A 21,943-nucleotide genomic window follows, 5' to 3' on the forward strand; every position below is an offset into this window, starting at 1 on the left:
GGGTGGGGTATGCATATATGAAGGCAGATGCCTAGAAAAGCCAGTAGCATTTGATCTCCTGGAACTGGATGGTTGTCAGTATCCTGAAGTAGGTGTTGGGAACTTAACTCATATCCTCTGTTAGAGACGTATATGCCTTCAAATGCCAAGCCATATCTCCAAATTCCATGAAAAAGTTGTCTGCAATTTCAGTCTTTAGCTCTCTTTTCTCTGCCCACAGAGCTGTCCTCTGCTCTGCTAGTGTAGATAGGTGACTATTCCGCAGAGAAGCAACCGCAACATCACTCTGCTGCTCTTACCTGTTCCGACCTGTGTGACTTTCTTGAGACCTGATCATTTGAGGAGCTTCTTTCTATCTCTTGCTCCATCTGTCTATCCACAAGTACAGAAACTAAGGGTTTATATACACAGACCTCTATTTTCTTGTAGATGGTACTTTTATGACTTACTTTAAGTTTTATTCCGCAGCTTTGTCCCTGTAGCTGATTTTCAGTTCACTTTCAGCTGTGAGGATAAGCTAGTCAACTTGTTTGATATATCTCAGCAAGGCTCAGTTTGTCATGTGATAAATCAAACCATTGCATACTACAAAGGTATCCTTCCCCTTAAACACCTTTCTACCACCACAAGCACTGCCCTGCTGCTCACCAGAACTGCACAAGCTGGGGTCATCTCTTATCCTTCTTCTGATCTTTTTCACATCAAACTGGTACTAAGTCTAATAACTGACATCCTTAGGGCTGAGGTCCACACATGGATGGCTCTTCAATGCTGCAACAACTTCTGTCCCTAAGCTTCAGCTCTCAGAGTCCTCCATAGTTACTATTTTCTGTAGATCTCATACTTTGAAATAAATGAGAAGATCCATTTTCTGATCAGATCATTTTACCTACATGATCACATTCGACATAAGTCTTTCATTCTATTTCTACCTGTAAAAAAATCCTATTAATTCTTAAGATTTTGGCTTAAATATCTACTTATATTTAAAATATAATTAAAACAAAATAGAAATACAGATTTTGAAAACCAAATAGAAATACAGCAGTCTTCTAGGGAGAGGTTCTCTCTTCCAAATTCTCACTTCCCAGGACAATCCTCCCTGCTGCTGACCTGCACTTTACCTGTCTGAATGCTCTCCAACTAGGTCTTACAGTTTGCAGCATTTTGCTTATTTTTCTATGTGTCTCTGGTACATAATTTATAAGGAGTTCATGAATTGATCCACACATAAAATGAAAACTCCTTTAGTTATCCTTTTAAAGTTTCTGCTTGGGCTAGTGAGATGACTCAGTGGGTAAGAGCACAGGACTGCTCTTCCGAAGGTCCTGAGTTCAAATCCTAGCAACCACAAGGTGGCTCACAACTACCCATAATGAGATCTCATGCCCTCTTCTGGTGCATCTGAAGACAACTACAGTATACTTATGTATAATAATAAATAAATCTTTGGCCAGGTGATGGCAGCGCATGCCTTTAATCCCAGCACTTGAGAGGCAGAGGCAGGCGGATTTCTGAGTTGGAGCCAGCCTGGTCTACAGAGTGAGTTCCAGGACAGCCAAGACTACACAGAGAAACCCTGTCTCAAAAAACCAACAGACCCTCAGCTTGGTAGGATTTTTTTATTTTATTTACTTATTTATTTAGTTATTTTTGAGACAGGGTTTCCCTGTGTAGCCCTGGCTGTCCTGAAACTCACTTTGTAGACCAAGCTGGCCTCAAAGTCAGAGATTCACCAGCCTTCCTAAGAAGGACGGAAGTACCCCCACTTAATTCACAGACCGCATGAAGTTCAAGAAGAAGAAAGACCAAAGTGTGGGTGCTTCAGTCCTTCTTAGAAAGGGGAACAAAATACCCACGAGAGCAAATATGGAGACAAAGTGTAGAGCAGAGACTGAAGGAAAGGCCATCCAGAGACTGCGCCACCTGGGTATCCATCACATACAGAGTCACCAAACCCAGACACTTGTGGATGGCAACAAGTACTTACTGATAGGAGCCTGATATTGTAGTCTCCTGAGAGGTTCTGCCAGAGCCTTGCAAATACAGAGGCGGATACTTGAAGCCAACCATTGGACTGAACATAGGGTCCCCAATGGAGGAGCTAGAGAAAGGACCCAAGGAACTTAAGGGTTTTGTGGCCCCATAGGAAGAACAACAATATCAACCAACCAGAGCCTCCAGAGCTCGCAGGGACTAAACCCCCAACCAAGGAGTACACATGGAACAACCCATGGCTCAGGCTGTATATGTAGCAGAGAATGGCCTTGTTGGGCATCAATAAGAGGAGAGGTCCTTGGTCCTGGGAAGGCTCGCTAGATGTCCCAGTGTAGGAGAATTCTAGGGCAGGGAGGTGGGAGTGGGTGGGGGGTGGGGGAACACCCTCATAGAAGCACGGGAGGGGGGATGAAATAGGGTGTTGGGTGGGGGGGGGGGACCGGGAAAGGAGATAACATTTGAAATGTAAATAAAGAAGATATCCAATAAAAAAATGAAAAAGAAAATTTAAACATGAGAATGTTTTCCTTGAATGTATGTTTGTGTACCACATGTGTGTCTGGTATCTGTGGAAGCTGGAAGAGGGCACGAGATCCCCTGGAACTGGAGTTTCAGAGGGCTGCGAGTTGCCATAAGGGTGCTAAGAATTGACCTTGGAAGAGCAGCCAGTGTTCTTAATCACCGAGATAACTCTTCATCCCTAAACTCACCATTTCCTTGATGAAAGGTGTAATTTAAAGGAGGCTCCCTGTTTTGAAAAAAGTCTGGTTGAGAAATATTTGCATGCTTTCCCTCACTCACGGTGCCTGATCCCTGTCTGAGTGAACTCTCCCTGGAAGACTACTGTATTTCTAACTATCTGGTTTTCAGAATCTCAGATTTTAATATCTTAGACAAAAACAATACACCCTTGGTTATCATGTGCTGCTTCTTCTGGGAACCTACCAAGCAAGAGTGGGAGTAGACTTTCCCAGGGCAAAATCCCTGTGCTTCTAGTTTTGTTTCTTGTCAAATCTACAAATAAAGACAACATCTACCCAGAGCTCCTGGTTACACCGAATACATAGAAAAACATACAGCTTAAAGAAGACAAGAAAAGCTCCCCTATCTCTCTTGCCTCTTGCTCCTTTTTGTTCCCCCCTCTCTGCATTCCCTTCCCCCCTTTCCACAGGGTCATGGCCGGCCTCTACTTCTTCTCTCTGTCTCCCTTTCTCTCTCTTCTCTCTCTCTTTCTTTCTCTCTCTCCCTCTCTTTCTCTCCTTTCTCTGCTTCTACTACCCTTTTAATTCCCCTACCCATGCCATGAATAAACTCTGTTCTATACAAAAAAAAAAAAAAAAAAAAAAGAAAAGAAAAGAAAAAGAAAAAAGAAGAAGATAAGAACACTAGAGAAGGATCTTTCCTCATTTCTATCCAAGTCAAAAACTTTAGTATAAGGTATAAAAATGTTACATAAAGTTGTTTTAAGAGTGCAAAAATTATAATTTATACTTAAAGGTGGCTAAAGTTATTTTACTATGGGGAGTCTTATTAAAAAATAGTTTTCAAAAAACTAGCAGTAGCATGAGAGAAGACTTTTTGTCAGCTTTACCTACCAATGTGTTAAGTACTTATAAGAACTCCAGATATGAGGCCAGTGGCTTACAGCACTTGATCTTGCAGAGATCTCAGGTTTAAATCCTGCTCCCACACAGTGCCTGCAAACCATCCCTAACTCCAGTTGTGTGCACATACACACGGGCAGGCAGAATGTTCATATACATAACGTAAAGAAAGGGGAAAGGAACTCCAGGCTGACAAGAGATCCTCAACAAGCATGTGCTGAGTGGGTGAACACTACAACAGGAGATTATAACTACTACCGTGTCTTTTGGCTAATAGAAGCTCGTGTAATTCTTGATTCCATTGAGCTCTATAATGTCAGGACCAAGAACAGACGTGGAAAACTTTTAGAAAAAGTACCTCAAAAATGTTGAAACTTATAGAAACGAGGGAGTACACCTTAGAAGCAATGAGACAAGGAGTGAATGTCAATCTTTTCTGTAGTAAGAATGATGTGACTGCCTCAACCCCACAAATAAGTAGCTTGTTTTACTGTTTGGATTCTGCCTAATCAAAGCACATACAAAAACAGCTACTATAGGGCGAGCTGACTGCCTTGTGATTAATTTCCTTCTTGTAATAATAAACAACGAAAAACAGTAAGTGTGAGGGGAGCAATGGGAGGGTATGAAACTGAGATATTCCTTATGAGTATGGACCCTGCACTAATAAAATGGCCCATGTTTTATAAGTACATTACAAGTAAAAAGTACTCTAAGCTAAATGGATCTCATATTTTTCTAACCACTGTAGGTATTCCATTGCAATGTGGAATTAGTACTGCCATGTAACTAACAGATAGATGCTTGCTAAGGATGATTATGTCATTCTTCAAAGTCTACCTTTCAGTCCGTGGTATTATGAAATAAGAACACTCTGAAAGCCATGCTTGGTAAGAATCTTGTAATAAAAAGGCCAAATTGCCCTAGATGACTTTGATCTAAGGTGTCAGCATTGATTACTTCTGTCTCCTGTTAGAAGGAAGGATCCTCGGGAGCTAAGTCCCATGTGACCTCGTCAATGTCACTGACCCGTTTGGGTATCTCCTCAGAGATGCATGTGCTGTACCAGACTAGAATGAGTGGCGCTTATACATGCTATGCAGACTTTTCACTTGTCATAAAAAATCAAAACAGCAGAAAAAAATCCTAGGCAAAAGCAGGCAGTTCTCTGTGAGTTTGAGTCCAGCCTGGTCTACAGAATGAGTTTCAGGACAGCTAGGGCTACACGGAGAAACCCTGTTTCGAAAAATAAAAACCACAAAATAGAAAACAACCAAAAAAAAAAAAAAGTCAAATCAAAACTAAATAAAACCAAAAGGAAAGAAAGAAAGAAACAAACAAACCAAGCCTTTAGAAACTAGTGTGATGTGATGTTTCAAATCAAGGGGGAACTATGAACAAAAAACTTTCTACTTTGAAAGTGTATTCCTATCTAGACTAATGGCTCTCAACCTATGGGTTGAGACCTCGATGGAGTTGCATATCAGATATCCTGTATATCAGATATTTATATTACAATTCATAAAAGCAGCAGAATTATAGTTATGAAGTAGCAATGAAAACAACCTTATGGTTGGGGCTCCCCACAACCTGAGGAACTGTATTAAAGGGTTGCAGCATTGGGAAGGCTGAGAACTACTGACTAGAGTGTGGGACAAAGGCATATGTTCAAATAATTATCTTACAGAGACACGGTGAGTGTTACAATGGAGTGTGAAGCGTGCACTTTGGCAGAAGAAAGAAAAGTGGTACGACATTCACAGGATGCTTATCTCATGTAGACACCTCTCTTCCATCTCCTCTGCCCTCAAGGAGCACCTTCCTGGGAGGTCCCTTTGAAGGAACTTCTATTAACTCGGGGTTAGACTTAGGTAAGCATTTATGTTAAAGTGATAATCATATTCCATGGAAAACTTAATTGATGAGGAAGACATGTGCACTGATTATTAAAATGTAAGTACTGAGATATTTGAAACAATTTTTAGCAATTAAAAAAATCCTTTACTGCAGTTTGATTTACACAAGTAGTAATATGTGGTTTTAAAAAAGCCCCTTGTAAGCTGGCATGGTGGTGCACACCTTTAATCCCAGCAGTCAGGAGGTAGAGTCTGGTAGATCTATGGGAGTTGTTCTAGGCTAGCCAGGGAAATATGAAATCTTGTCTCAACAACACAAACCAAAAACCAATTCTACCCCTACATGCCATGTCAAGAACAAGCTCTGCTCTAAGCAGGAGACGGCTGAGAACTTTCCAAGAATGAGCCAAAGGAGGAACGCTGACATTCTAGGAAGGCAGAGTGCAAGAAGGAGGGACAGCAGGCATATGATGAAAAGTGACACCCCAGGAGCAGGGAAGAAAGAACATCCAGACAAGACCGGGAAAGCCACACTAAGGAGGTTGTTTTATTAGCCTAGATCACACAGAGCCAAATTTAAAGTGCTCAACGGGGTAGAGCATGGAAATTGCATTGGGGCCTGTGTAGTGATAGAGGAAGTGAAAACAAGGCTCTCCATTAGGCTAGTGTCAGCGGGGAGAGATGGCATTAGTAGGACGGACCAAGCAGGCTGAGGGCCGATGAGGTATGCTGCTGCCATGTCAGAACTGAGACTCTGCAGTGCACCTATCAGGATGCACAGAGTAGGAAGGTAGCAGGAAGAACAGTGGACATGCCTAGTCATGGACTTCCTGAAGCTCAGGGGTCACTGTGTGCCTTTTCTATCTCTGACTCTGGGCCTTGCATACACCTACAAGTCACTGCTTGGGAGCAATGTAGGGCCTAGCACACTTTAATACACTTGCCACACTGAAAGGCTCCTAAGTGTGACTCGGAAATCTGTGAATCACTTTTTTCCAGAGTGCACAGGTTTTCTGGTGATGCAGATACAGGCACGTTTAAGACAACAAAGCCCCCTACACACTGAAAGGCTGCAGGATAATAGACTCTAGGGACAGACTTTGTATCTTGTTATATGCATCTGCCTGAGTGGCACAGATATGACAAGGATGCAGTCATCTGTGTGTGAGGGGCATGACTGGCCTGAGCCCATGAGAACACCCCTTCCTTTCTCTTGCCTTAAGTGCTCCACCAGGTCGCATCAATATTTCCCTGGAACTCAGACTGTTGCAGTCCTCAAGGAGCCTGAAGATAGGGAGAAAGACTGCCGAGAGTTTAAAGGGAAACTCTTTGAAGAGCCAGCACTGGGAATAAAGTAATGCTTCCTGACATTTTAAGATGGCTTATGCTATTGAAAGAAATTATCCATTATCTTCAAGTGTGCACTTGACTGAGTCTGCACTTACAGAAACATTTGGAGAATTTTAAAACATCTTTTTCTTAAAAAGAAAAGAAAGAAAGAAAGAAAGAAAACAGGAGGCTAAGAAATAACACAGTAGACAAGTATGGTATTGCAGTGTTAGGTTTTAGACAGAAAATGCCAAAGAAAAGTTCACATATGGTGAAAGTAATGCTGATTTCCAAGCTCTGAACATTACCAGAGAAAAACAACTCATCTATAAACACTGTAGGAGACAAGTATTACTGCCTTTTATACCTAGCTATCTGCTGGACATACAGTTTATCTCTTTCTAGAAAACAAACATGATTCTCAAAAACAGGTTCAAAAGTGGGTAATAAGAAATGACCCAAGAATTAATTAACCAAATAGACGACTGAAGTAAATAAAGGAAAAATTACCCTATCAAAAGAAAAGAAGCGCGATTAAATCAGGCTCCAGAAGACCCACGAGGAGCTCATAAAGGGAACAATATGCACTCACCTGCCTTTTAGTCTTTCATGATTTAATTTCTAATTTTATTCACTACTATCTGATAATTGCATGAAACACTTATTCTAACCACAGGCAATTTAAACTATTTTAATTTTTATTTCAAGGCCATGAGACAAAGGAACCTATTTATTGCTTAAGGGGATTTTTTAAAACAAAAATTAAGGCTTAATCTTTCATGTTTTAAAGCCAAGACTATTTAAAATCATTTATAATAATGCTGTAGGGAGACTTTTTCTCAGTATGCAAAATTGAAAAGATAAATTTACAATTATGAAAAAATTAATAGTTTGGGGATTAAATTGTCCTTTTCCTTTGTAGATGAATTTATCTGGAACTTACGAGACATATTTAAACACAGGGTAAATTCAAGCCCTGTGTAGAAGTGAAAAGATGAGGCCTCATGTATTTTATAGTAGGACTGTTTATGGTACAGACAGTGAACACACTGGACTATCATTTTAAAATATGAGTGATAGCACTATCCCTGTGATGGCATGTAACACTTTATTTTATAAGCTATCATCCTGAAGAATAGAGGCAGGAATGTTACTAAGTTACTAATCATATTTTCTACATCTCTGAAAAAGTCCCTGGTGGAAGTTAGGGACTTTCACTTAAATTAAGGACATTTATTTTTATTTAAAAAAAATTTTTTTTTTTAGTTACATAGGAAAAATACTCAAAAAATTAGTTTTAAATTGCTTTTTTCTGTCATACTTAGAGGGTCTAATGAAGTCCTCTTAGCTATTATGAAGAGTGTTCTTTGCAGGGAAACCCCTGTCAGTGGTCCTTAGGCAGCAGCATCTACTGAAGGACAGCATGCTGCTCCAGGAAGACTGAGAAGGACTCATTGCTAATGGGACATTGTGACAACATCAGGAGGGAGGCAAAAACATTTTCAAATACATTTTCTCTCTGGCTATAAGAATATGAGATGTTCTCAAATAATTAAACTTCCCTTCTGACACAGGCCATCTTCCTAGACTGAGCACCCTCTGTGTTTAAAAAGTTCAAATAAAATGCACAACCAGGCATGGTGGCACATGTATTAAAGCCAGTACCTAGGAGAGAGGCAGGCTGATCTTTCTGAGTTCCAGTCCAGCCAGAGGTGTACAGTGAGACCATGTCTTAAAAACCCCAAAATACAATACAAAATAAACAATTCGTGATTTTTAAAGTATTGGCTGAAATGGTATTATAGTTGTATCTGAAAAGTCTCCTATAGACTCATATGTTGAGAAGTTATCCCCTAGCCAGTGGCATGATTTTGTTAACTTATATTAACTTCTGGAGTTAGGAACCTACCTAGAAGAAGTAGGTCACTAGGACATGTTAGAAGTTGTATCTTGCCCTGGCCACTTCCTGTATTTTGTCTTTACTTCCTGTTGCCATTAGACAAATAGCCCTTTCATCTATACTCCCACTAACAGTGAAGTTCCTTGTGATGGGCTCAGAAACAGTGCCAAATGACTGTGGACTGAACCCTCTGAATCATAGGTAAGACAAGTTATGTCAGGCATTCATTCTGTCAGAGTGATGGGAGAGCTAACACAAACAGCTATGGATCCAGTAACATGGGCCTGTTTCTCCTCTCCTCTCCTCTCCTCTCCTCTCCTCTCCTCTCCTCTCCTCTCCTCTCCTCTCCCTCTCCCTCTCCCTCTCCCTCTCCCTCTCCCTCTCCCTCTCCCTCTCCCTCTCCTCTCCTCTCCTCTCCCTCTCCCTCTCCCTCTCCCTCTCCCTCTCCTCTCCCTCTCCCTCTCCCTCTCCCTCTCCCTCTCCCTCTCCCTCTCCTCTCCCTCTCCCTCTCCCTCTCCCTCTCCCTCTCCCTCTCCCCCCTCTCCTCTCTTCTCCTCTCCCTCCTTTCCCTTTCTCCCTCTCTCCTCTTCTCTTCTTTCCTCTTCCTCTTCCCCTTCCTCTCTCTCTCTCTCTCTCTCTCTCTCTCTCTCTCTCTCTCTCTCTCTCTCTCTCTCTCTCTCTCTCTGACAGTGTTTCACTATTTTCTCTGGCTCTCCTAGAACCCATTATGTAGCCCAGACTGGTCTCAGAGAGATGAATCACATAGAGACCTAGTTACCTCTGCTCAAAGTGCTGGGATTAAAGGTGTGAGACACCACACCTAGTTAAGCACCACTGTGTCCGCACCCGCTCCTGCCCAGAAGTAGCACTACCTTTGCTAACTTACTATCACTCTAAGTTCCTCCCTCCCTCCCTCCCTCCCTCCCTCCCTCCCTCCCTCCCTCCCTCCCTCCCCCCCCTCCCTCCCTCCCTGCATCTGTCCTTTTTTGAAGACTACATGGTTTCTTTCACTTCATTCAGGCTTTGGCACAATACTACCTTCTGACAGAGGGCTTACGTCCTTCAGATCCTTCACTGTATACCTTATTGTGTTTTATCACTATCAACAGCCTTATGTCATTTAAATTAATATTTATTTCTTATTTTCTGAGGTCTCCTGAAGACTTAAAGACTCTTAAGTATTATGTATTTCTGGTTCAATCTGCCATTTTTTTTTAACCACAAAGACATTGTCTACCATTATAACATACCTTACAGATATTACTTACCGAATTATAATATTTTCACATGTAATATATTTTAAGGAAATCACTGTTGTTTTCATAAGGGAGAAATAATAATGTTAAATTGTTTGTGATGCTTAAAATTGACTGTCAGCTTAACAAGATCTAGAAACACCCAGGAGACAAACCTTTAGCTGTGTCTGTGAGAATATTTCCAGAGACGTTAACTGAAAGTGGGTTGTACTGCTCTATGATCGGGAGGGGCTAATAAATAAAAAGGAGACCATGAGCTGAGTACCAGCATTCATCCTTTCTTCAGACTGTAGATACAATGTGACCAGCAGTCTAAGGTCCTGTAGCTATGACTTATGTATGTATATGATACACTTATACCCTTGAACTCTGAGCAAGTAAAACTTCTGCTTAAGATTTTTTTTCCCAGAATAAGGAAAAGTAGTTACTATAGGGTCACTAAAGGAGTTATTAAAGCTATACGTTCATTTCTTGAAAATATTGTCAAAAGTTGACTTTCCAGTCTCCACGAAGACTAGGATGGCCAGAAGAATCTTCACCTTCCTCAAGAATGAGTACCTGGACAAAGGAGCCAGTGCCGACAGTCCATGGATAGCCCTCACAACAGCCACACCCTCCCAGCTGCCTGTGCGAGATCATGGGAACACGCCCTCAGGAGCCTCTGGGCCCTCAGGAGCCTCTGGGCCCAAGCCTGGACTGGCTGCAGAACCTGTGAATGCCCCTGTTGATGGAAGAGGCCCCGTCCCTGTTGCCCTCTAATAAAAACGTGAAAACCAACCCGCCCCAAAAGTTGACTTTTCATGAATATCATTTATTCCAAAAAGTAAAACCCACATAGAGTAATGGTGTATTTTTAAAATACTTGAAAGAATTAAATCACCATACGCATGGGCTGTTGTCTAGAGATTTTAGCACATTAGGGATAAATTCAGGAGATTCTTATAAACACTGCTTGGGTTTTTCCTTCTAGATGAATAATGCTTTATAAAGACCCAAGGGCTGTTTCTCCCTTCAGTCCTACAGGTCTGAGGAGCATCTCTCATTGCTTCCTGACGTCAGACTTCTTGAGAAAGCCTTTGGGAATATGCTGTAGCTTTCATTTCCTATTTTCCCATAATAAAACCTTGCACAATTACAATAAAGTTCTGTCACCACTTAGCTAATCGTCTGGACACAGGTGATAGAAGGTCACGGGATTTTCAAAGTTAGAAGCAAGATTGCTGAAGCACACTCCCTCGTAGGTTCCAGAGGAGGAGAGGACCAGGAAATCCAGAGAAGAAAGCCAAGGACACACTCTGCTTTCTGTTTACTTTTTAAAAATAGAGGATATAATTCATGATAAGTATGCAACCCTATTAGGTCTTTCTTGTACAAAAAAGAAAAAAATGTTACTAGCCCTTGAGTAAGGCCAACAAACTTTCTAAGGAAAAAAGATATCCAATTATATAAGTCAGCATGTGACCATAAATGAATGCACATTGCCCTTTACTACTCAAAGGTACAGAATACAGTTGGTGCGAAAGTCAACACCGAAGATATCAGAGTTTGAGACCAGTAGAAAATTCTTAAACTTTTTCCCCTTTAAGAGAACAGGAGACAAAAGTGGAGCGTGAGACTGAGGGTTGCTGTAGTAATTAATACCTAAGTATTGGAAGAAAGAAAGGAAATGTTCATAAAAATAAAGAGACTGTGAAATTCTTCGTTGAAAACTTGTCTCGTTTTATGCTTGGAAAATAAACACATCCATTCAAGTTTCTCTTTAAGAAAATAGGAACTATCATAAGCCAGAGACCCTGTGCAGGCTTCCCGACACCAACCTAACTCCCTGCCTCAGGGTGCATGAAGACATGCATGCACACAGATCTTGTCATGTGGTGAAGAGCCAAGCTTCTCACTCACCAGGGCTTGTGAGGGCTCCCAGGGCACTGCTTGTGCTAGACAGAGGGTTTGCATTGGTGCTGGTGGCTGAGGTTTGAGCAGCAGCTGCAGCAGCAGCCAGTGTTGCCAGATTCTGTAACTGTAAAGCATTCATGCCTGTAGAGGAAAAAGAAAAGTGATATTAGCCACAGGCCCAAATTTTTCAGTTTCTAAAATAAAATTGAGTATGCTTGCGTGCGCGCGCGCGCACACACACACACACACACACATAAACAGAGCCCCCATCTAAACCCTTGCACTTGATCCTGTGATTTGCTCATCAGAAGTGCCTCAGGGCTACGCCCAATTATGTCTTAAATAGAACCTGGGTTCGGTTTCTCAGATGGTCTGAGAGTTAATGAGATCATCTTCCACTACTAGCGGATGGAGTACTAAGAAGAGACACCTGCACTGTACCCAGTACTTTTAAACAGACAGCTCAATGGGGGTATACGAACTTGGGCTGTCTTCTCTCAGGGTACAGACCTGCCAGGGTAATGGGGACTTAGCTGTGGTGAGCATGGGGAGGTGTGGGCAGAGGTGGCTGCAGGACAAGTCTTGGTAACTTCTTTTTTTTTTTTTTTTTTTTTTTTTTTTTTTATTTCTTTTTTTTTTCCATTTTTTATTAGGTATTTAACTCATTTACATTTCCAATGCTATACCAAAAGTCCCCCATATCCACCCACCCCCACTCCCCTGCCCACCCACTCCCCCTTTTTGGCCCTGGAATTCCCCTGTACTGGGGCATATAAAGTTTGCAAGTCCAATGGGCCTCTCTTTCCAGTGATGGCCGACTAGGCCATCTTTTGATATATATGCAGCTAGAGTCAAGAGCTCCGGGGTACTGGTTAGCTCATAATGTTGTTCCACCTATAGGGTTGCAGATCCCTTTAGCTCCTTGGCTACTTTCTCTAGCTCCTCCATTGGGAGCCCTATGATCCATCCATTAGCTGACTGTGAGCATCCACTTCTGTGTTTGCTGGGCCCCGGCATAGTCTCACAAGAGACAGCTACATCTGCGTCCTTTCAATAAAATCTTGCTAGTGTATGCAATGGTGTCAGCGTTTGGATGCTGATTATGGGGTGGATCCCTGGCTATGGCAGTTCTACACTCCCTAATCTTACAGGTACACAGGTAAAACAGAGGAATTATAGTTCATTGCTTAAAGGTTCCTGCTCTACAATTCAACTGACAGGGCTACTAATCTTGGCTCTGTTATTTTTCCAGATATGCAGATGTAGGCAAATGACGTAGCCTCTTTGTTTCTTGGTGGTCAGGCTAAGTGTACCTGAATGCAGGGAGTTACACAACTTTGAAGAATGCAAGCGACTCTGGCATGGTCTAAGTAAACACTCCCTGAATGTGAGTAATTACAGTTGTCTTCACATTTATCTTATTATCTGCACAGTAGGAACTCATTATGGGAGGAGCAGAAACTGGCACTGCCTTAAATCACTTTAGCTGTATTTGCATTGATGCCTGAAATCCATCCTCAGGACCACAGGACAGAAGGAGAGAACCACCTCCTGCAAGCTGCCTCTGATCTACACATGTATGTGGTAGTAGACAGACATATTCTCTCTCTCTCCTCTTTCTCTAACACACAAACACACACACATGAAGCCTACAGCCAATATATTTTTAACTACGATGACCTTCTGATTAGTAAAAGTTAAACAAACTCCAGACAGTGTGTAAGAGTGTAGGATGGGCTGAGAGACCTTGGGCTATGACTGTTGCTTTTGCTGCTTATCAACATCCTTTTCTCCCCCACTCCTGTTTCTCATCCACAGGTCTCTAAATACCCCAGGTATTTCCCCCATTATTCTCTTCGCAGTAAGCAAAGGCAACGAGGGTTCTCTTCTTTTTTATTTATTTTTATTTTTTATTTTTTTAATTAGGTATTTTTTTCATTTACATTTCCAATGCTATCCCAAAAGTCCCCCATGCCCTCCCCCCCCTCCCCCCCCCCCAACTCCCACTTCTTGGCCCTGGCGTTCCCCTGTACTGAGGCATATACAGTTTGCGTGTCCAATGGGCCTCTCTTTCCACTGATGGCCGACTAGGCCATCCTCTGCTACATATGCAGCTAGAGACCCGAGCTCTGGGAGGGTACTGGTTAGTTCATATTGTTGTTCCACCTATAGGGTTGCAGACCCCTTTAGCTCCTTGGGTACTTTCTCTGGCTCCTCCATTGGGGGCCCTGTGATCCATCCAATAGCTGACTGTGAGCATCCACTTCTGTGTTTGCTAGGCCCCGGCATAGCCTCACAAGAGACAGCTAATATCAGGGCCCTTTCAGCAAAATCTTGCTGGTGTATGCAATGGTGTCAGCGTTTGGAGGCTGATTATGGGATGAGCTAAAGAGTTCTATATAGAAAGAGTTGGAGTCCAGTAATCAGCTTAACTTTACCATCTTAGGACTTGAATCCAGATACTCAATAACTATCTCTACAACAGATCTGCTCTGTTTAAGAAGAGTAGCCTGGTAATGGTCCATTTGTGCTGGGGGAAGGGAGATAGATTTTTCTAACAATATTCCTAAACAGACTGCTAGCCAGCAGTGTATAGCTGGCTGAGTGCATAAATATTGGCCTGGCTTCTGAGCGCTAGAAACAACACTGTTTCTGTGTGCTCCTTTGCTTGGCCTCCTGATTTCAAAAGAAGCTTGTGAGGTTTTTGCTGTAACGTAAGTTCTCATTATGCCACAAATCACACCCTGCCTTCCTTAAGGAGCCACTGGACTTGTTGGGTTGAGGTAGAAATCAGAACAAGCCCCCACTTCTTTGGTGGCACTGCGGGGAAGCAGATATGGAATTTGTGAAATCTGGTGATCAAGTGTGTTTGGGAGGAAGGCTCTCTCTGTCTCTGACAGTGGTTGAACAGTGGCACATTATTATTATTAGAAACACTGTGGGGATTAAGCAGCACTGGGCTAACTTTTCTGTCTCACTTAGTAGAGTGCAAGTAGAGGAACGGGAGCTGCCTGGCTTTAGTGAGACCCATTCAGGCCCGGAAGGCTGCACTTAACACACTCCATACTCAAGTATGACGAGAGCGCCTGGATGTGGGTGATTTTGCAAAGACATAGGCCCTCTGCTAGATCCATCTGTCCATTTTTTATGACTAATAGTCTTTTAATGTTCTAATGATGTAAAACAGATGACCACACTACATCACCAACAGACAGTTGGGCATATAAGATGACTTAGCACTGAAATGAAAATCTGTACCATACACTTAATAGCAATTAATAACAGACCATTATTACAGGCTCAGGCCAGAGGGCCCTTTTCCAGTTTATCTGACATTCCTCAAGGGGGAAGCGTAGTATTGGACCCAGTGTCACAAGTTTCTCTACCAACTGGCCTGGCTGAGTCTGTTCAATGGGTTAGCAATATCAGGTCCTTGTCTACAGCCTTGAGCATGGCCTTCTGAGCCCATGACCACTCCATTCTCCTCACTGCTTCACTCTGACAACACCCAGCTTGCATCTAACGCATCTACTTTCAGTGTGTTTCTACAAGCTTCTTTACTTGTTCTGTGTCTCTTATAACAAAATACTAAGGTGTTTGAGGACAAAGATTCTATCTTATTCATGTTCAAATCTACCAAAACACACACAGGCAAAGAAACACAGACACAGAGGGTGGACCTGGGGTAGAGAACTAATACATGGTAGGTCATAGATAGACTCTGAATAACAGCACATAATTTTAAAAAACTGCTATCAACAAGACTGTCTATACAGCCAATCATGCTTTTAGTTTTGCCCATTGATAGCTCTTTGGTATTTATATCTGTAGCAAATGTTTACTGTTTTTCTTCAGTTATTATCTAATTAAATGTACATTTGTTAGACAGGAATCCTTTACCTTATAGCTTACACGCTGACATTCATTACAGGTCTTGAAGCTAAGGTGACAACAACAAAGTGACTCTCTCTTCCCACTGTCCTGTCTCTGTATGAATTCAGAGTGAGGGTCTGCGACCTTTCCAAAGTGACCATCCTTATTTCCCCTTCACATATATCACCACCTGAGGCAGTCTCTGCCACCCTCTTCACCTTTTCCTTGTTGGTAAGTATAAAGACCAGGCAGACAGATAGACCCTAAGATACCACTCCAAGGAATGGCTCAAAGATGTTAAAAAACCACTACAATGCAAAGACAAGCTATTGGCAAATACTGCCACAATAGTAGCAGAAGAGAAAGGCTACTGTAATCCTCAGCATCTGAGTGATTTGAGGAAAATGGAAAGGGGCAGAGTTTGACAGAGTCAGGAAGACTCTATATTTCCCCATCAGTCCATCCCACATCCATATAACCACTCAGTATTTATTAGAGAGCAATGATAGGACAGACCCTGTGCAAGACACTGAGAATAAATGGGCAATAAGGAAGACTGGGGATAGGCAGAATGTGTCTGTGCGCTAAGGAAAGCTTTTCCTTGTGTTATTGAATTGTTGATTTCTCTGCCCTCATATCTTGTTCTAATCTGGACACAACATTATAATGCTTACGTCAAGAATCCATCTCAAGTTTGTGTAAACAGTTCTTACCATTTATTCTTAGTCTTGTCAATAAATGCTAATCAACCAAGGGTGATTAGCACAAGAGAAAATAGGGCAGGATTTCCACAAGCCAGGGAAGGAGAAAGAGAGAGGGAAGGAGATTCAGCTCTGCCATGAGGAGGAGGGGAAAGAGCTCTTGAGAGTTCAGCAGAAGCATGGAAAGCCATGAATTCAAGTACTGTTGGGATCTTGGCTGGGAGGAGGCCAGGTTAGTTTAGGGGATTAAGACAGATTGTCCGGGGATTGAGGTGAGGCTTCAGAAGAAATCTTGGTCTCGCTTTGGTCTCTCGTCACTGGGAACTAGTAGAATAAAGAAATCCTACTAGGAGCTGCATTAATTTATTGTATACATTTATATTAAAATTATATATGAAGGCTTGCATGCACAGGGAGGCTGCTGGACACTTGAGTAGGGGGAAGGCAGTGACTGAGAGCAGTCCTTCTAGTTCACTAGTGTTTAGAGACTACACTCAACCACATTATCACCAAAGCCTCTGATCAGATGGAACTGAGAGAGGAGCAGAGGAAAGCAGTGGTCAGCTGAGACGTGGGGGATTATTGACTTTCTCTGGAATGGTGTCCACAGCCTATTCTAAAATGTAAGCACTCAGTATCGTACCTGCTACTTCCTAGATCTAGGACCCCTATTCCCAAGCATGGTTTCCACACTCCTGGTTTTTCAAGGTAGCCCTGGTAAGAACATCCCATCTTTTACCCTTGACTTCTATTCCTAGTACCTTGAATGTACGCGAGTCTATGTTGGTGACAACAATCTATATTACAGCAGCGTGGCCTGGTGAAGAGTATGCAGCTCTGCTCTGAGATAGTCTGGATGTAAATAAATTCAGCTTTTTTTTACCCCAGCTATCTGGAGAAACCTGACTGACTGCTTGTACCTTGGGATCTCCAACTAGAGTATAATTAAAATAGAGTCTATTTTCTGAGAAATCAATATGTGTAAAGACCAAAGAATGTGACCTTGGGTAGAGCTGGGTTCAAATAGTAAGTTCTCCTCCTCCTTCTTCTTTCTCTCTTTCTCTCTCTCCTTCGTCTCTTTCTCTCTCTCTCTCTCTCTCTCTCTCTCTCTCTCTCTCTCTCTCCCCCCCCCCCCCCCCCTGTAATCTGGTTCAATGTGGTTCTTGAATGTAGCCTTAGAACCCAGCAGAACATCTAGCTTGTGCTGTACGGCCACCCCAGCTCAGAGGACAACCAAACAGCATGGATTAGAAAGCAGGGACATGGCAGCTGGTAAGTCCAAGTGCAGACTCTTTGAAATATGTCTGCTTCAAGCTGTGAGGAAGCTGAGGCCCAGGGATCACAAGCTTTTCGGGAGTGGCCTTGTTCAGCAGGGTCTGAGTTGAAGTTCCAATAAGGCTCTGCAGTGATGGGCACTGGCTGTGAGGCAGAAGCAGCACTGAAAACTGGGTCTGCCCCACTGTATTTGCCTGACAAGAGTTAATGGCTATTACCTTGCTAACATTTTGTAAAGGAAACAAAGGATGCCTATGCAACCAACCTCACAGTGAGAACTTCTGGCTTGTGCACAGCTAGTGCCAGAAGGGGGGAGGAACAGCTTCTTCTTGCCACCTAGCCCCAACACCTTTTGGGGTGCTGAGGTCCTGCCAATGCTTTGTCACAAAGCCACAAGCTCCAGGTTTCTTTGTAAGAACAGTAAAGGCCATTTGTCAAATATCTGGTGACCTTTCAATTGTCTTGGCCTTGAGTAAGTTCTCTTAACTTCAGCTAGCAACAGCAATATTATCTCAAGTAAAGACTGTGAGAATGAGGGCAAAGCAGGGACCAGCACGCCTTTCTTTGCTTTACATGTGGTCTCAGGATTCATAACAAAACCATATGGTATATGCAGCACTACTGCTGAATAGGTCACAGACAGGGTTCTGAAGTATGCAAAGGTCAAAACACCATACCTAGTCCTTAGAAGCCACTTCTGGAAGGTGCAGTCCTAGGAAATCTGAGAGCATCCTGTGCTTTCTTCTTTATATATGTGTCTCCCTCCTGCCAGTCCAGCCTTTCCATTTGTCCTCTCTGTCCTGGTCCTCACCTAGGGCTCTTTTGCCTTTTCTTCCTTCTGCTGTAGTTCCCATTTACTTGACTAAACTGTATCTCATAAGACTTTAGAAGGAGCAGGGAGAAAGAGAAGGGACAAATGTACAACATAAAATTTCAAAAGAAAATATGGCTGGGAACAGAACTTCCCTGTTCCTAATGGTTACTGCAGTGGTCTTGTTAGCCTCCAATACAATCTAAGACAACTAAAGCTGTCCAGTGAGTCATCTGGCCTTTATGACCTAATGCAAGTCCTGTTTGGTGGAAATGTCAGGTCTTAAACTCAGTACCTGAAACTCAGGGTAATCTTGCTTAGGACTAAGTGGACCAGGGACCATTTCAAACCCTGTGCTCCATCATCTTTCTGAATCAGTGTTTCATTTCTTAATTTCATCTCTTTATACCCATCTTCCCCTCTTCTTCTACTCATCTCAGACAAAACAGATAACTGGCTATAGTTGCCTCAGTGAACTGATGGGTCACTATGGCTCTTTCTCAAAACTAAAGCCTTTATCCTTTCTCCCACGTAGCTCAAAGTCCACTGATGGGGTTCAGGCAGTCCAGGAACCTCCTAAGCTTTATGGAAAAAAAAGTGTGCTTGTTATGTGTGAAACTTTCTTTTTCTGTAAAGGATCCCAGAAAGTTGTATATAACCTTGGACTTACCAAGATAACTGAAAAAGACCAAAGTTCTGGGGGAAAAAATTGAATGAAATTTCTACAGATGGGGCAGTAAATTATATGATATGAGAAACCAAGAAGAAACTGGAACTAAGGAATAGTAGGAAAAGAAAAGGATCCTCTTTTTCAGTGTAAACACACACACACACACACACACACACACACACACACAGACTCACACACACACAGACTCACACACACACACACACACACACACACACACACACACACACACACACAGAAGCCAGAGAGCCTGTGCTCATGTTCCCACAGGTATAGCTGAATAGTGGACTCAACAGAGATTGAAGCTAGGCAGTGCCACAGCCCTGAGGCCTGAGAGAAGCTCCCTTCATCTTCCTGTGGCTGTGTTACCAGCTGAACAGGAGGATGCTTGGTAGGTGAGCACAGGGCACAGTGCCTTCTCCCTCGACCCAGTCTGACACAGGTCAGACGCCTCTTCTGGCCATCCCTCTCTGTGGCCGTCGCACATCAGTCTGCGGTCTAAAAGCTCCCGACATCTTGTATTCGGTTTATAACGGGTGTGATCCTAGGTGATTAGAAGGAGCTTGGGAAACTTACTGGGCATGGTACTTTTCAACCCTTCACTGACAACAGCACAGCCCTGGTGACAGGTCTGGGCTCTTTCTGCCACAAGCTGGTACCTGGCCAGGGCGTTCTCACTCAAAATGAGACACGTCGTCATTATGAGTCCTCTAGGGTCAGAGGTCGGAGAGAAGGTAAGGGTTCCATGTAAGGAAAGCAGGCGCTGCCCACCCTCACCAGACTCCCCGAGCAGAGATTAACTTAGCTTTACCTTAGCTGCCTTCAGCTGCTCCCACCCACAGGTGTTCTCTGGAACTGGAGGATCTCTCCTCCCTCTACTGACTCTGTCTGACTTTCCCTGGGCTCCACAGGCAGTCTTGGCTTCCAGTCATTTGGAATCCACACTTGTGGTTTCTTTCACTCCTTCCTGTGGTGAGGAGTGCTCCCTGCCTTTCCTTCTTTCTCAGCCCCTGCCTGCAGTAGGCTCTTCTCCCACCTCCACTCAGACTTTCTCTTTCGCCATGAAAGGGCACCAGACTGGAAGGCGCCTGTCATCCTTCTTAGAAGCTGGCTCCTGCTTGGCAAACAGCTTTTCTGAGAAGAAAAATGGCCACATTTAACTTGTGCTCAGCTGGGCACCTCTCAAACCCAGGGCAGAAAGGTAACTAAACATGCGAAACACTTAAGTTTTAGGAAACCTAAAAGTGAGTCACTATGATGACAACAAAAGAAAAAATGTGGGAGTAAGGAGATTTACGTTTTCAGTCATTACTTAAGAAGGAAAAAATCCTCCAAAATGAGAAAATTATGTACAAAACAGATGCACAAAATTCCTACTTGAAATTTAAGATTAAAAAAATTATTTATAAGGAGAAGGGCATCAAAATTTAATTTAATGTTCACCTTAGGTAATTTTGTGTCTTATTGTTCATAGCAATTACCATAAATCTGCATATCAATAAGTGAGAACAGATGTCAGTTGTTACAAGTGCTTGCCAATCAGGTCTGTTAAAAAGTGACAGATGGGTGGTTACAGAGCTCTCTCATAAGGCCTATTAGCACATTCACAGGAAGTGTCTGTGCTGTGGACTGCTGGAGACTCAGGGAAGAACGCAGGGCCTCTGTGGGCCATGAGCACACTTCATGCTGGGAGCTGCTCCAACTGGAGCTTCTCTGACTGCCCAGACACTGGTTTTGCAAACCCTCTTCTCTATTTGTGAAAGACACTCTCAGACAATCTTCTCAGAGACTGTTTTTAATTCACAAAAGAAGCATCTTGTTGTCTTAAGCAACTGTTTCAATTAATAATTTATTATTACTTTCAAAATTTGGAGCAGATATTTAGAAGGCAATTAGTCAACTTAACCAAATTCAAACTCCAGCAGTTGCACTATTCCTCAGTAGCTAATTCCTCTTCACCTACAGCTTCAGCTCCTAATGATTTCTTAGGAATGTTTGATTCTGGGGATAGGATGTAGTTCAGCTGGTAGAGTGCTTGTCTGTCCTAAGCAAAGCCCTGGGTTCTGCATCCAGCACCACAGAAACTGGTTGTGGTAGTACATACCTATAATCCTAGGATTTCAGAGGGTTGAAGCAGGAGGGCCACGAGTTCAAGGTCATTTTTGGTCAAATACTGAGTTGGAGGCTAGCCTGGGTAAGGCCCTGTCTTTTAAAATAAAAAAAAATGGCTGGAGAGATGGCTCAGTGGTTAAGAGCACAGGCTGCTCTTCCAGAGGACCTGGGTTCAATTCCCAGCACCCAGGTGGCAGTTCACAACAGTCTGTAACTCTAGTTCCAAGGGATCTGACACCCTCACATAGACACACATGCAGGCAAACCATCAATGGTCATAAAACAAAAACCCTTCTTGTTCTAGAAAATATTCTTGTTTGACATACGCAGTAAATTGGAAACACTTTCCAGAATGAAAGGAGGCAGTTTCTTGTTTTCTCTGAGCAGCTAGTTCTTTAGTAGCTGTGGGGCTCTACTTTCAGCTGGGATTTGTGATTTGCCATTAGGCCATCTGGGTAGGTACATCACTGGAGTTTGAGGTTATACAAACATACCTGACCTGGCTGGGTCACACTGCAGACAGAGCAGGTTTTGGACCAGGTTAACTGGGCTTGAAATACGGATCCATATCCAGCTCAGTGATTTGTATTAAGTTTGCTGGCCCTTCTCACCCCTTTTCAAATGGCATGCTAAAAGTCACATAATCA

At 42.8% G+C, this 21,943-nt stretch overlaps 1 protein-coding gene across 53 annotated transcripts in view; it reads right to left on the reverse strand.

Moving 5' to 3' along the window:
- Positions 1 to 21,943, reverse strand: part of Celf2 (CUGBP, Elav-like family member 2) — an 856,648-nt gene that overhangs the window by 34,438 nt on the left and 800,267 nt on the right. For all 53 annotated transcript variants that reach the window (NM_001110231.1, NM_001110232.1, NM_001160292.1 and 50 more), the window contains one exon: positions 11,843 to 11,977. In NM_001110231.1, the coding sequence (NP_001103701.1) occupies positions 11,843 to 11,977 (135 nt within the window). The remainder of the gene's footprint in view (positions 1 to 11,842; positions 11,978 to 21,943) is intronic.

This window comes from Mus musculus, chromosome 2, assembly GCF_000001635.26.
Source record: "Mus musculus strain C57BL/6J chromosome 2, GRCm38.p6 C57BL/6J".
NCBI classification, from domain to species: Eukaryota; Metazoa; Chordata; class Mammalia; order Rodentia; family Muridae; genus Mus; species Mus musculus.